The following is a 16496-nucleotide window of genomic DNA, read 5'->3' as shown; positions in this document are numbered from 1 at the left end:
GTTTGAAGATTCTGTGCATAGACTAGATTCTTCACTTCAGTATTGTGAATTTGTTAAATTTTTATTGTTAACAGTTTATATTAAAATCATAAATCACATTCTTACTGCTGTTTACAAAATAGACAAGTTATTTTATTTGTTTAATACTTTTGTTGCTGTAGTATATACTTCAAATGTATCATATTGGCAAGCATACAAAAACTGCTATCTAGTGTCCACATTTTGCAGAAACATGTATACTCAATCAGAACAGAAATCATAAGATACATTACTGATTACTTAAGGAAAGTTCTTTTTTTCCACTTTTATAATACTTATTTGCACATAACAGTATCAAACATGTTACACAACATTATTAATCACCGATTTCTATTATGACTTCAACAAATGTGGGATTTACAAACGTAAAACGTTTGATAAAAGCTTTTCATAGTACTAACCATCTCTGTCAGAAGCGTTGGCTGAGGGGATGCTGTCGTCGAGGTCAGGGATGTTCAGCAATGTGGCTCTCTCGTCCCTCTGCACTACCATCTTCAGTTTGCCCTTCGATCTCTCAATCAACTTCTTGGCATCTATCAGCGACAGGTTCTCTGTCACTGTGCCATTTATCTAAGAAGGAGAAGTTGTGCAGTGTTCAGGTGACATTTGTACACTGTATAAATGCAAAAGCATTTCAAAACACTGGTTTGCGATATTACAACTTTTTAACTAACCTATTAAGAAATGTGCTTTTGCCTACATTATGCTCATCAGACTATTCCCTATTCACACTACCCTTTTTTATGTTTTCTTTTTTGTTTAATTTGTTCTATTTATAATTGTGACCAGTTTGTTTGTGGCTGTAGTGCCCCTCACCTTCAGCACCACGTCTCCTTCCTGGATGTTGCCGTCCCTGGCGGCCAGACTCTCAGGGGAGATATCCTTCACGAAGATGTGGCTGGCCAGGCGAAGGCCATATTCTGCTTGTAAAAGTGAAGAGCAGAAACACGCAGACCATGTTAGTATATTAGCTTACAGACATCTGCAGTCCATCTTTAGACATGTGTTCTCACAAGCCTAAAGAGGGACAAACCATTCACTGTGTATGGCTATGTAAACGTTTAGAATGTTAAAAGGCTGAAACAATTAATCAACAAAATTAATTGTTAGGTTAAATTATTAAAAGAAGCCAGTATGGAAATGTTTTGCTTTGAAGGCAACACACCTCCTGTTGTTTCATTGCAACGTGAATTTCTCACACAGTAAAAAACTGAACGATTGTGGCGGCAAAGGGAAAGAAAGAATGCATAATCAATTAGCCAATTGATTGAATAACAGTTAAGAGGCTACAGCTCTAGCCTGTAAGAAAAGCTTGACATGGCCAGGTCGAAAGGTTGAAGCTAACCTTCATTCTTGCGGGACTTGACGAGCGTGACCTTGGCTGGGCGTGGAGGCAGGTTAGAGGACACAGAGTGGCGGTCCGAGCGTGGAGACAGACTCCTCTCTCTGGAGCCGCTACGCTCTCTGTCCCGCTCCCTCCTCCCGCCCAGCCGCTCTCCTCTGCCGCTCCGCCGGCCTGTAGCTCCACCACCGCTATACGCACTGGGTCCGCTCCTTCCACTTCGTACTTCATAGATCTCGTCCTCATAGCTGTCATCGTCTTCATCGTGCTCAGACATAGTTTCTCTCTCTCCGTGACGCCCCATGGGAATCTGCACCTTCCTCTTACGTCTGATGGTCTAGGAGAGAGACAGAGCAGAACAACATTTAAAACTTCTAAAACATTCTAAATTCACTTTATTCTTTACCTAATCAAAGCAAATCTCACTGCACGATCATAAATCATTAATTAATTATCAATACTGTGCTTAATGCATTCTAGGATTTTCACTTTAAACCTGCAACTTTCACTTTAAACCTGGAGAAAAACTGTGTTCAAAAGAAAGCATTCAATCGCAGAACAAAGATCCAACTCACTATTTTTGCATTCTTCCCACTTTTCCGAAGCTGCTGCACTGCATATGCATGCTCCACATTATCCATGGAGACTGCGTTGACCATCACAACTCTGTCATTCTCCCTGTGAGGGCACAGCAGAGCGTCAGCAAAAGTGTCAGTCACGCTCAGCTCAACGACTGACTAAAGCTTGGATCAGCAATCCTTCCATATATGTTTACAAACGAACAGCGCGCATGCCAGGAAAAAAGGAAATGGTGGTAAAGACTGTCTTACTGCAGCAGGCCCTCTGCTGGTCCTCCCTTCAGCACATCAGAGATGACAATAGACGTCTCTCCGCTCTGGAAATGGGGGTTATCCCTGCCGCCTGAGATGGCAATTCCAAATCCAAAACCTGGCGCCTGGGGAGAGGAGCTCAAAAGATTAGTACTTAAAAAAAACAAAAAAACAAAGCTGAGAATAAATGAACTCTACAGCTATATAACTGGTATTTACTATTCACACAATCAGGGGGTGTACAAACTGCACAAATAGGTAAGAAAAGTAAAAGAAGGAATAATAGTGAAGAAAGGAGACACAACACCAGAGTGATAAATTAGGGGGAGATGGTCCAAAAGATACAAAGAGAGGGCACTGAAGTGCAGAGAGCATGAAATAATCCGCATCAAGTACAAAAAAGAAGAAGAGAAACAAAAAAAAACAGAAAAGCAGAATGTACATCATTCAGTAGACATGCACTGTAGAGCTGCACAATATATTGTTTTAGTATTGTTATTGCACAGTGCATTTTAAATTATTATTATTACTATTATTTTGCTGCTTAATACAAAAGTCAAATGTACACTAAAAGTCAAATTTGCACGATCTAGTGTACATTCTCTTTAAAGTGCTGAATAAGGAAAATGTTTTTCAGAACATTACTTATAAACATTTAGTGTTGTATTTTTGTATTACTCTACTGTGATATGATAAACCATGACTAAAGATTAGATACTTGTGATTTTTATAACACATCTAATCTAAAGCAGCAAGTTTCGGTATGAAAAGTTTTATACATACCAGCACTAAATAATTAAGTAACTTAATCTAACCGGCAAATCATACCATCAATAAGAATCAGCAGCTTTTGCTTTTCTTAGCATGTGTTATGTACTCTATGGAAATTTCCAATCACTTGCAATGAGATTTGTCATTAGAAAAATGAAGTATTGCAGAAAATGTGTGACAATGGAGAGTTGACCTGCATCCCAATTGCATACTAAACACGAACACTAAAAAACTATTAAAGGGGACATATTATACATATTTTTACAAATTAGAAAATATATATATATATATATATATATATATATATATATAGCATTTTTCACACGTTAGTGTTAGTTTGTGCTAAATGGCAAAACATGAACAAGCTAGTTTATGCTAAACTGCAAAAGCACAAAACTCACTATTTGAAAGTACCTACATCTCACTCATCTGCTGATTTGCCATGTACCCACCCCTGACTTGCCACAGATCCCTCTCTTCAGACGAAGTTTGCTGGCTAACCATGCTGTGTACTGTCTAAGGTTTTTAACCATCAGACTGAAATGGGAGATTTTAAACTGATCCAGTGGGTGTGGCTCTGGTGGGGGTTGATGGGTGAGGGGTGGTGCCAGGACAGTTATATGCAGGTTTCCTTATTGTGACATTACAATACAGGAGCCATCCAAACGGCTCATAGAAACATATGATTCCTGACACCAAACTTTTTCAACCGATTCACAAGGAACAGATGGATGGATCTGTTTTACGTTTGGTGTGTTTATAGGGCCAGTTATTACATTGAGTCCCCTTTAATGTAGTAACCTTGTTTGTAATAACAGAAATTGGTGCATCTACCATTTTTCAGTTTCAGTATATCAGAACATTGCTTAAAGTACATAAGTAGTTTCTTGTGTACATTATAATAAATAAATGTTAGCATTAGTAATATGTATGCATTTCTGATTCCCTTTTTGTTACACAGCCTTTATTCATACTTTCTGCCATATTGATGCTGCTTAGTGCCTACACTCCTCCTTCCATTTATTTTTTGTGTGTACTGCTCCTTTCGTGCACACAAAATTTCTGAGGATGTGCACAACTGATGTACTAAACGGACACAGAACACGCAAGGCAGCCATCATGTGTAAACAAACATGTAGTTAACATTAAGTATATCTCTAGCCTTAAAACATAGTTAATTAATAACAGAACAGTATCAACTCACCCTGTGTAGAGTTACTGTGTGCTGTTCCCATATTACTGTCTCCTCCATTGCTGCACTCTGCAAGAGAAAACAAGAGAAGAGAAAAGACAGAGGGATTAGCATCCACAACGTGGCTCATTTAGTCATGTTTCTGCACACCCTGTAGATGTTAAAAGCCTTAAAATATAGATAAACCCATTGTTAGCACAGCACCAGAATGATTTTAAACAAGCAAGTGTTAGTGTTTTCTTAGGGCACTCATCAGACACTGCATTACTGCATTTCCCCATGAGCCTAAATGACCTTGTTGTGCTATACAGTAATAGGAAGGAAGAATCATTTGGCAGGGTATGCACCCTATGCAATGCCCAGAGCCTCTGAAGAAAAGCTGCTGGGCTCGTTATGTACCAAAGTCACCGGAGATGCATGAGCATTGATTTATTAATTTATTTAATTTATGCATCCTTTTAGCAATGCAGACGATACTTCGGAGGGATACAGACATGAAGCAATAAATGCTATTATCTCCTAAACCATTAAAGGTGTGAAGAGTTGGATTGAGCTTCATTTCTTAGAGTTCACTACCATAAGGACCCACATGGATCCCACCAAAGCAGATGAAATCAAGGAAGATGGATAAGAAAAGAAGCTTCAAACTAACTACTGGGATGCAGCCCAAGTGGAATGAAGGAAAGAAAACCAGGAATAGTCTAGTAACTTGGTTAAATTAGTACTATATTGTGGGTAATATTTTCAGAGGACACTTAATGACAATAAATCCTCAAATAGGCAGGTATTATTTCTTTTTAGAAAGGCTCAGTATGAAGGAAGGACAGTGGTTTTTGTATGGTCTTTGCTGCTGTGTATTCTAGGGCCCACTGAGGAAATGCATAAAGGATGAGCTGGTGTCACTTTTGTCAGGCCTGGAGGCTGCACCTGGCAGGATATCCACACACAAAGGAGTGTTTAACATGTCCTTCACACACACACACACACACACACACTCACACACCTCTATCTATAAATAGCCATTCCTCATAAGGTCATCTATTTCTCAAACATGTAATTTTTAAAAAGCTTATCCAAATTCAGTCAAGGTGAAAGCTCTCAACTATATTTGAGAATGAGAATATCAATCAAACAAGGCCATGTAGACACAAGAATGCAAACTATGAGATGCATCAGCAAGGATGCAAACAATCTTTACTTTCACTTTTCTTACTACATACATTTGCAGTGAGTTGATGATCACCTGTGAGGGAGAGTGGGTAGGAAGTTTCTAGTGAAAACTTCCTAAATGACGTCCTCTGGTATTGTTTTAACAAGCTGGGAGGTAAAGGACAATGTGACAACTTTAGCACTTAGCATACCTCAGGACAATGGGGTGATCATGACTGAAGGAAGCGTGAGAGTGAAGTGAAACTGCCTGATTAAGGCTGTTAGAAGTCTATAACAAAGATCCTGTTAGCCTCATATGACAATGGCCTGCACATCTCGATATGACTGATGAGCTTCCAGGTCCTTGCTTTTAACAGTGAGGCGAGGATAGACTGACTCCACAGGCTCTTCCTCCCAGGCACATATACCACGCTCTAGTCCATTCCTCTGCTGCCTCTGACCCAAACAATCACTCAGCCAGTCTTCCTCTGCCTCACGACTAGGACTTAAGTACACGACACACCCGGAAAAAACACGGCAATACATTTATTCAGATAACACAGAAACTGTTGTGGTAATTTAACAGACTGCTCTGGATACGTCAGGAGAAACGAAAGGCACAAAAACTCTTGTACCCAGACTCCTACAGGCAGAGCATTAAAGCCATCTTTTGAACTTTTGAATATATTCTGATTAGGCTACACTTTGGAAATGTAAGCAAAAAGACAGATAGTCATCAAGTCATTATTACATTAAGTACAAAATAGCATTAATAGGTAAATTATGTCATAATTAAGGGACACCCTCAAATTCAACACTTTTTTACAGTCAATTGCCAGTGTGAGAACCAGTGTGGCCATTACTTCTCCAGGGTGCTTGTAAAAGAAGTAAGAAAGCATCCCTCCCAAATTATCCACCGCACTCTCCCTATTACAGTCAGCTGCAGCCTCCTATGCAACGAGCGCACCAGCCAAATGAGCTCATTCTGGGGACCATTAAAGCATAATGAAGCATGAGAGATGGATTATTAATTAAAAAGAAACTCAGCTCCAATGGGTGGTTGATGTGGTGGTGGGATGGGGTGCGAGAGGGAGAGAGCGAGGGAGAGAGCAAGAGAACTAAAAGAGGGGGATAATCTAGCAAGGGAAATGTGCTGAACAAGGGGACAATTACTGCAAGCTCAACCTCTTCACCTGTGTTCTGCATGATAATGGAGAGGTAGCTTTATTGATCTGGGGTTACCACCATCGGCATTTCAAAGACTCGTCCAAGCTAAGACTGCAGCTCATGCTGAAGAACTGACTATTTTAAGATTAGAGATGTAGGCTATTATTATGCACCTACATTTCTATTTTGTGCATCTTTATGAGGTCTGTTCTCAAGCCTGCTTATCAGGTCTGCTTTTAGAGAGCTGAATTTTAATGCCGAGGTAATGGACAAGAGTACAAGGCAGCTCTTTTAAATTTTAGTCCCTATGGAGAGCCACAAGTAGGTATTAAACACGTTAACTCTTTTTAAAGAACCATATTTTTCGCACTATAAGGAGCACCAGATTATAAGGCGCACTACCAATGAATGTCTATTTTCTGGTATATTTTTATACATAAGGCGCATTTTAAGAGACACTATAAGGAACTTCTAATTCAGCAGATCACGCCTTAGCTAAGCTAAGTAAACAAACCTGTAATAAAAGAAGTCAAACAAATGCTGAATGTTAATCTGCACAGATTTGTCTTTTAAAACTATTTATTTGTGTGATTAAAGCACTTATGTTTTTTTTTTTACAGTAATCTTACATCCCTGAATTTCTCCAGCACTAAGGCTGAAGAATTAGCATTAGCGGCTAACTGCTAGTGGCTAATGCCACCAAACAGCACTACACTGAGGAAACCTAAATGCTCCAGTAGGCCAGCGGTTCATCCTATGTAGCTTGTTTTAACACGATACACAGACTATAGTCTGATATATTGCCCTCTTAACAATGAAAGAGCTAGCATGGTTTGCGGCTAATGTTAATGCTGCTCCAGCAGTGCTAGTCAGGGTTAGCAGCAAGTTACAAGCAGATAATACTCACCTCTTAACACGGAAAAAGTGGTTAGGTGCTAATGCTAATGATACTTCAGCTACGGTGCTGTAAAACTAAACTGAAACTCCTGTATAATGCTGTACTTCAGCGGAGTGGTTTATTGCTAATACATAAGGCGCACCGGATTAAAGAGCACACTGACACTTTTTGGGAAATTTGAAGAACTTTAGGTGTGCCTTATAGTGCAAAAAATATGTTATTAAAGAGGTTAATCAAAAGTAGTAGTCTTTATTCTCCAAATTAATACAAAGCATGAATACGCTAAAAAGAAAATCTGCATCATGCTAGTGTAGTGCATGACTCGGCTACAGAAAGCTTCTCGGCTACTTCTGGTCTTCACCATGCTACTATTTAAATTAGTATGGTGCTTTTAGATTGAAGACCAATCCAAATGGAATGTCGATATCGATGTGCTTGGAAAAGCAAGCAAAAGTCATATTGCTTTTTTTCTATTAACATTTTAACATTAGTACAGTGCATCTACTCTGGACTATGCCAAACACTAAATAAAAAAAATAACATCTGACAAAATAAATAAATATTTTTCACACTTCAGGGAGCGACAGATGGATTATGCAATTCTCAACCAGGCAGCAGCTACAGACTAACATTTTTTTAGGATTTAATTAACCTATCTATCCTGTGAAGTAACATGAGGTAAGAAAGGACTAGGCTGTTTCCTGGAAAGAGCATGCCTCTATCCTTCTCACTCAGCTTTCTATACAGACCTCATTTATTTGGTTAACCCCACACCAAACCACACCATTCTGTTTCTCCTGGTTGTCTAGGCAGGGCTCCAGCTATTTACTGACTGGGTGGGCTTAAAATGTTGGAAAGCAAAACGGTACAAGTGTTAGTAGAGCCACAAGGGACTATACTCAAATTCAGAATCAACACCACCAGTTTTTTATGGATTAATCAGTGAGTAAACAAATGAAAAGTGTATACAAACAAAAAATAATAAAAGCATAGAAAAAAAAAACTTTAATAATAAAGTGAGGGGGGAAAAGTGCTCTCTAGAGGCTTCTCTCTTTCACTTGCTCAGTGTACTGAAGCACTTCAATTCAAGCTCAATGAATATTCATAAACAATACAGGGATGTCTGACTGGTGTAAAAAGGTCTCTTCAGTGAGGCGGTGGTGGGGAGGGGTATGTATAAAGATTTATGCCCATGTCTTAGAGCGGAGCTGTGTTGTAAAAATGCTGATGCAATGTGCTCTGCACCATTTTGTCAGAAGTGATATTTTTTTCTTGCGGTCCAAGTGAAAAGCTAATAAAAGGGCCACTTGATTTCTGTTGGCACTAAAACCTTTCATAAGAATTCTTGGAGCTCACACACATACACATACACACAAACACACGCACACCTCTCTATGCTTATTTGAGAGTTTCCTAGGAGACCACAGGTTCTTTTGTGTGTTCCAACAACAGCATTGTGTGCTGCTGTCTACTACACAGTCACTCCAGTTGTTGATTTGGATGTTTATTTTTATTGTGGTACAGAGGTGAGTGTTTGGACACTGAGAACTGTAGAACACCTGCTACAACCTACTCTGAAGCTCAGAGTGTTGCAGTCCGCAGAGCTACTTGGTGTATTCAAGAAAACTAGAGAGAGAAAGACTCTTTCACTGGGGCGTCCCAAGATATTTATGGGCGATCCAATCCAATTATGTTCAATCAGCCTCAAAGCAGTAATGTAAAGAAAGGAAAGTAAGAAGATCATTTCTGGTGGAGTGCTCTTCTGCAAAAAAAAAACAGATAGAGGCAATCAGCACAATCAATCAGAGGCACTGCTTCTCCATTGTAACAGCCTAATCCACAGCTGGCTGCATCACCAAATTACAACTGACAAACAAATAGGGATAACACAAATGCAACTTATAGGGAGAGACAGCCTGGTTACACATTATTCAGACAACACTATTCACTATGTTGTGACGTCAAAAAGAGAAATTACTACCAAAACTTCACTTCAAACTAGTATGATAAGAATTGTAAATATTTCTGAATAAAAGTTTTGCTTATTGGAAAAACGGTTAGTTTAAAAAGTACAAAAAAACAAACAAAACAAACAATTACATTAACCTATTTACACCTGGTCAATTTATGCATTGAGTACCAAGATTATATCTGAATATGGCCAAGCCACATAAAAATATGTACCCAAGACATTAAAAAAAACGTTTAAAACAAATTCAAATTAGAGCACGTAAACCGCTTCAGGTTATATATCATTTTTATATATAAGTTACATAATTTGAGCAATGATATACTCACTCATGAGTAAACACAAGGTAACCGCATGGCCTCCATCCACATGTGCTTTTAATCGTATGTGTTAAAAGCTTTGCACCTTAGTCTAGCACAGTTTTACACAGATATTTCCAGTTACAGCTGAATTCATGCTTTTAATCTTTGAAAAAAATGCTCTTATTTACCTTTTAAAAAGCCATTTAAACACCTAATTAAAAGCCTGATTACTGTTTAGCTGTTTTCCTCAGGTTTTGAGTGCTCGGTGCTGACTCAGCTCTTGATCGGTAGGGACACAAGACAGCACGTGGGTGGGGGTGGGGCTGGTGACATCATGGGCCCTGCATTGCTTAATATCAAAATAAAATATTGTCGAAAAAAATAAAATAAATTTGGCTTTTGCCATGTAAAGTTTTTCTAATATCGTGCAGCCCTAGTCATTGTCCAGTATATATTATATATATATATATATATATATATATATATATATATATATATATATATAGCCAATATGACAAGCTTTTATTCAATCGTGAAAAGTGATTGAATAAAATCAGTAGGGATTGAGCTACTACAGACACCAAGTACATATTTCAAAAGAAAATATTGAAATTACTCAGGATAAAGTGGATGCAGAGCAGCAGTTTTGCAATTCAAATCACTTAAAAAAACATAAGGGATGGTATTTTAATAGCAGTTTTTAATAACCTGACAAAACAGGAAGGAGTTGTATTGGCAAACCGGTTTAAAATTTGTATAAATTGTCTTATGTGATATTTAGATTTTTTTTTAAATACTGCATCACATCTTTAAGGACTTATCTTGATATAACTACTTTAACCACATTCTTACACACACTGTTTTGTGCTACACCCCCCTGCTCACATTTCAAGCCTGTGTGTAGTTCCAGAAGGATTTAGTCACATATTTTGTTGAGGCAATCCTGTAGCTCCTTACAATCCATGCCAATAGAGATTCCTCACTGTAGGAAGGATCCTGGCAGTAGTGGCAGCTGACAGCTCTCTCCAGTAAGGGGTCTGGAGGCTCAGATTGAAGCACAGCCATTTGGGCCCACACACAGATGGATCAGACAGCTGAGCACAGCTCTAACGAGAGGATGGGGCCAAAGCATTCACTGGGAAAGGCAGCTGCCCAAATCAACTCCTGAATAAGACAAAAACTGAAGTGAGGAGGTGGCAGAGGAGGTTATATCACTGCAGCATATACTGCCGCATTATTAAGGAATGTTGGTCTTAATAGGCTGTGTGCATGGACCTCTAGGCCTTTTTTTAAATGAATAAGGCCACAAAGGCTTATCTCCCCATTCGGGCATTATGCTGAGGATTATACTTAGGTCTGGGTCTTGGCTACCTGACAAGATAATTGGCACGCAGATCTCCAGCCATGTGCATTCTCATCTAGCGTTTTATAGTGCGCTTGTGGAACGCCTCAAATTCTGCTCTCCCACCATAAAAGGAAAAAAGCAACAGATGACAGAATGCAAAATGAACAATTCTATTAATTACATCAGCATCAACTAGGGGGATATTTGAGACTAGGGAGTATTATTGTGTCTGCGTGTGTTTGTCAGAGAGAGGGAGGGTCCGTTATGCTTGTCTGAAAAGCTGCAACTACAGTGTGTAAAATCTCTGCTTAGCTGTTCAGAACCATTACCAAGCTAGAAAGGGAGGTTGTATCTTATTCAATTTTGGCTTTTATTTATACAGCAAGTCTTCAGAGAGAGCGAGCAAAAGAATGCAAGAGTGTGCAAGGAAGTGAGAGACTAAAAATAGCTCCTATTGTCATTGGTGGGCTTTAACAGCATGGGACAGTGAAGTAGACTGAGCGCCATGCTAAACAGTCACAAAAACGTATAGCTACACAAGCAGTTCGGACAACTTGTCGAAAATATTGAATGTCCATCAGCGATAACAGCGCACAGTCACGATCTGTGAAACTGTCTGAGGCTCTGTGATGAAAGCTCAGCCTCGTGTGAAAGGCAGAACGTGAAAGTATTCCAAAAATGTGCAGCCGTGCACCGCCTGCTTTTCATACTGTATTTTAAACTGCACACAGTGGAGAATGAAGGCGTTAGGGGAAAAATGTCCTACTTTTAACAAGAGCTCAGCGGCAGAATGGGGTGTATACAGCCAGTCTTTGGGAAAATTAATGACACAAGATACCACATACTGTCAACACGAGGGCTCTTTAATCAAGCCGTCCGGGGCACATACACAACATGATTATCTCACGATAATCACCGCAGCTTCAAACATCCTCCTCAATGATGATGCAATGTATAGAGCAAAGACTGGGCTATGTAGGTAACAAACTGCTGAATAAAAAAAAAAACAGTTCAGCACAAACAACTGCGCACTGAGAACAATGTGTACCTTGTACCTTAACCCAAATGAGATGAGTGAGGGGGGAGAAAAATGTCCATCACTTGCCCTTACACACACACAACCTTGTGTCTGGGCACTGCAACACAGACCAGGGCGCATGCAGAGATTGATCGTGTCAGAAATGGAGAAAGATGTGCCTGAAACTGCTGACGTTTCTCAAATGCCCTCTAGCCAGGAAGCATGCAGAACCAGATATACAGACTGAGAGCAGGCCTCAGTGCAAGATTCAAGTAGAACAGGTTCCTAAAGGATATGGTGGCATTCAGTGAATGCATACATGTGGCTCTAACACATGCCTGCAGATCTGTACAAGCAAAAATAATGCATTCATATTTTACTCGAAATTGTTATAACAAATTACATGTAAGCTAAAATATGCACTGATCATTTTCATACTTATTATCTCCAAAATGGCAGTTTCACATTAGAAGGAAAAACATACAATATAAGTCAATGTTCTTCAATGGTCAGGACCCAAGAAGACCACCACAGAGTAGCTATTACTTTGGTGGTGGGTCAGCGGCTGGAGTTTTTAACACCTTAGTGTTACAGCTGGACTGAATGTTGTCCACCAAACAGAATCCTGTGCAATATGCTTTCCTTGTAAATGACTTTTAAAAATAATGAAAAAAATAAAAATAATAATACTATATAGCAATATATAGCAAAAATAGCAAATATGCAATATAGCAAAAACAAAAAAAAAAACTCAACAAGCATAATATTAATAACACTCTGTGCACTTGGTATTAACCGTCCTGTGACATGACGGTACATCTGTGCACCAATTTAGTGATGCTATAACAATATATTTTGAAGCTCTACTAGATAGAGTAAAAAGTAGTGTATTAGGGTTGCACGATATGTGTTTTAGCATAGTCATCACAATGAGAGCATGCTAAACAGCTATATTGCAGAATGTGCAACGGCAAGTAAGGTCCAACTTCTTTTATTTTACTGCAATCTTGGACACACAAACTGAATCATTAATATTGTGACATGTTGGACAATTAACTGCGAATGGCATATAGTGAAATCTGATGAAAATCCATACGTGTATTAATACTGCAAAATCTCACATGAATAAAAGTTGCCATGTTTTTCCCAATATCATCAAGCCTACACTGATATTTATAACTAGTATGACGAATAAAGTTCATTTCCAGATTTCTTCTTAGGGTCTTTACTTATAGGATTAATCTGTCTAACTCAAACATTTTTAGCACGTTAACACACAAACCTTGTAGATACTGGATAATGATGAGAGCTCTGGAAATAATTTAACACAATAAAAACACTATGTAAAATCATTACCTACTGTTTTGTCCTAATAAAGGCTTTCTGCTTACTTAGGCAACTTTTTATTCAAATTACTGCAGGTACCTTAACTTTCTCCACAGTACTTAGTGTTGTTCACACACACAGACACACAATAACGTAAGGTCTTACAAACCAAAAACAATATGATACCACAACAGGTTTAATGACCACAGCTTGTAAAAGGCACTTACTGAAATATGTACTTACAGCAGTTCTTTCTGATCACCTCAGAAAGCTTAGAATCATCTTTATCAGAGATTGCAAAACTTAATCCATCTGAATCTCCTGTACACAGCCATCCAGCAGCTGCATAGACCTCAAACTGAAACTGCCGTCACGTTGCAATAGCGACTAGTCAATCAGTGTGCAAGACAGAGTGAGCGAAACCTAGCTCATCTTGCTGTGTCAGGTACTGTACTCTGTAGAAAGACTGTGGTTAGGGCAAAACTCTTCCGAAAAAAGAGAGAGAGAGTGAGAAGTCTCACTAAGCCTGAAAGTGTCTGAACTGATTTAATGACCCGTCTGACGTCCTTTAAACATTTAGACAAAACTCCTCCTCTGTTCCTCCTCTTACTGTGACTAAAAGTGCAGGTATGTCTCCATTTTTTAATCTTCTATCCCCATCTGCTCCGCTGTCTCTTGTTGGCTCCACTTTCCCTCCCAACACACACACACAGTCACATAAATCCCTGAGGCTTGGCAGCATTGCAAGAGTGTGTAGAGGGGAGGGGAGCTGCAGTTGTGCTTCAGTGTGGAGCTCCACTGCTCAGTAGGAGCAGCGATCCATCTGCAGTGTAAAGTGCTGTATTGGCCTTAACCCATTCAGCGCTGCAGAAGACAGAGCTTCTCCTGCCCTCCTGTTATAGCTAAACTCAGACAGTCTCAGCAAGCCAGTGCTGAGATCAAAGCTGCCCCACCATCCTTTCAAAAGTCCTTTATAGAAACTTTGGCTTAAAAGTTCTAGGACATAAATATTTAAAAAAGAAATGACTGCAATACACCACCAATACTTCCTCTCCTGATTTGACCAAAATGACACAAACAATTTAATCCCAGAACAAAGCCCAGGACCACAGCACACAAAAGAGTTCTGTTTTGAAGCAGCAACATTTGCATATCACACACAGTTGGAAGCTTTACTGGCACAGAGAGACGAGAATGATATGCTGCATAGAGAGGGCAACACTGCACGGTTTCCTAAGTGCTCTGTGCCAACGTGCTATTCATCTCACCCTCGCTGCCTCTCATTCTCTCTCCCTCGCTCTCAGAGTCACAAGTCACACACACACCAACAGTGGGAGTGTTTTAGAGACAGCTGAACCAGCTGGGTTAAGCAGTGTGCTGCTGTATGCTGGTGTGAACACCCAGGGATACACTTGTTATACTTCCTCACCTGTGTACAGATGTTCTGAGCGACAGTAGCGATACAAGTCGCTCCTGACACAAACACGCATCTATATGCCCACTCACACAGACACAAACATGCACGTGCCCTCGCACAGCTTGTCTGGGAGATTTTTGGCAGGCTGTCATGGTGGAATGTGTGTCAGTACACAGGCCAGAAGTGGTGACAGATTCCATGCATGTTTCCCTTTCCTCTCTCCCTATGGTGACGCTGCTAACACACAGCACAAATGAATCACTGCACCAGCAGGGGATAACAGGACAGGGGTGACAGAAAAAGAGCACCAAAACACATTAACAGTTCTCAGCTATGCCAAACCTGTACTGATTTTGGCTGCATATAAGCCTAAACACATAGTAGGTCTGCAGAAAACCACAATTAAATGCTCGCTGCAAGTTTAATTCACCTGCAAGTACAGGAAAAAAAGATATGTGCATATAATTTTTTTTATATAGTTTAAAGTAGTAACTCTTGAATGAATTGCTTTAATAAAGAGAAACAGAAAGGAAAAACAAAAAACAAAAAATGGCACCAGTGAAGCTGTTCTTCTATATCGAAAAAGCTATAAATAGCTCAAGGCTGCTGACGCTAGAGTATTATAAAGAGCCCAAATGTAATGATTAGGGCTCAGGTTTCACAAGGAGAGAACAGAGCAGCCACCGTGAGCTACAGTGTAGATGGATACTGCAGTTCGGTTTCATCCACTACCTTTTCCCACATGACCCATGTGTAGGCCTTACAGTAAATACTCCACCATGTTTCTATTAAAGATGATACTCACAACTGTACTTCCATAACTGACCCTGACAATGAGTCACATACCACCACGGCGAGTCAAATGACCCAGCTGTGTAACTTAGTAGAAGTGCAATGACCAATTAAATTAGTTGATGAAAAATTAGTCAGCTAACTAATGCAGTATTATTGCTTTTACATTAGTCATTTTCTTAATTTTGATGCAGGGCTACGTGCAGCGTGGATGGAGTTGATGGAGTGTTTATACGTTAAACACTAGCCACAAGTGTCACAAGGCAACACATTAAGCACAGCCACATATCTGCAGCAACATCATTCTGTTGTGTAAGTGGAGAGCAGAGTTATATTATTGTGTGGCGTGGCACTCTCATATGAACATGTGTTGCATGTCAAAAGGAGAAATAAGCAAAAGACTCTTTTGTTTTGCGGTTAACATTCAATGTGTAACAACTACACATTAAAAAGTTAAGAGAAAGGCAACCACTCGACCATGTCAAATAAAGTGCTACTTATACAAAATCATATAGACCAAATATAGTCATTTGTTGCAACCCTACTTTCTGTCAAAGATAAAAGACAGGTGTTTGTCCATAACTGACCCTTCTAATTAATAAAATGCAGCAATGCAAAATGTAGCAGAGTGACGACTGTCCACTAGTAAAAATTTAACACAGTATCAAGAAAATTATTAATATTAACTGGCTATAATCTACAATATCTACAAAATAACTCTGTGCCCGAATCTTTTTAATGAGTTTACATGTTATGTCTATGCAGAGACAAACCTAGCCTTTTTATCTCAGGCTAAAGTGCCAGACTGATTAGCAAGTGGTGTCCTGCGAGCAAAGAGCTATTTTAAGTTCTGCATGTCAGTGGGGTCACTAGTGATGACCAGACCTCTGACCAAGGTACACTTGTCCTTGGAAATCACGTCACACAATTAATCAAGCC

General features: G+C 39.4%; 1 protein-coding gene across 11 annotated transcripts in view; it reads right to left on the bottom strand.

The window, feature by feature from the left end:
- The window catches only part of tjp1b (tight junction protein 1b), a 127925-nt gene that overhangs the window by 17291 nt on the left and 94138 nt on the right, over nucleotides 1–16496 (bottom strand). For 6 of the 11 annotated variants that reach the window (XM_049474604.1, XM_049474606.1, XM_049474607.1 and 3 more), the window contains 6 exons: nucleotides 4187–4243; nucleotides 2212–2336; nucleotides 1957–2059; nucleotides 1385–1718; nucleotides 856–962; nucleotides 441–609 (listed from right to left, as the gene is read on the bottom strand). In XM_049474604.1, the coding sequence (XP_049330561.1) occupies nucleotides 441–609; nucleotides 856–962; nucleotides 1385–1718; nucleotides 1957–2059; nucleotides 2212–2336; nucleotides 4187–4243 (895 nt within the window). Of the gene's footprint in view, nucleotides 1–440; nucleotides 610–855; nucleotides 963–1384; nucleotides 1719–1956; nucleotides 2060–2211; nucleotides 2337–4186; nucleotides 4244–13591; nucleotides 13881–16496 lie in introns of those variants that run through there. The other 5 variants (XM_049474605.1, XM_049474612.1, XM_049474609.1 and 2 more) reach the window with 2 other exon arrangements.

The sequence above is a fragment of the Astyanax mexicanus genome, chromosome 2, assembly GCF_023375975.1.
Source record: "Astyanax mexicanus isolate ESR-SI-001 chromosome 2, AstMex3_surface, whole genome shotgun sequence".
In the NCBI taxonomy this organism is placed as follows: Eukaryota; Metazoa; Chordata; class Actinopteri; order Characiformes; family Acestrorhamphidae; genus Astyanax; species Astyanax mexicanus.
Note: the sequence above shows the minus strand (reverse complement) of the source record. Positions and strands in the feature narration are given on the sequence as shown.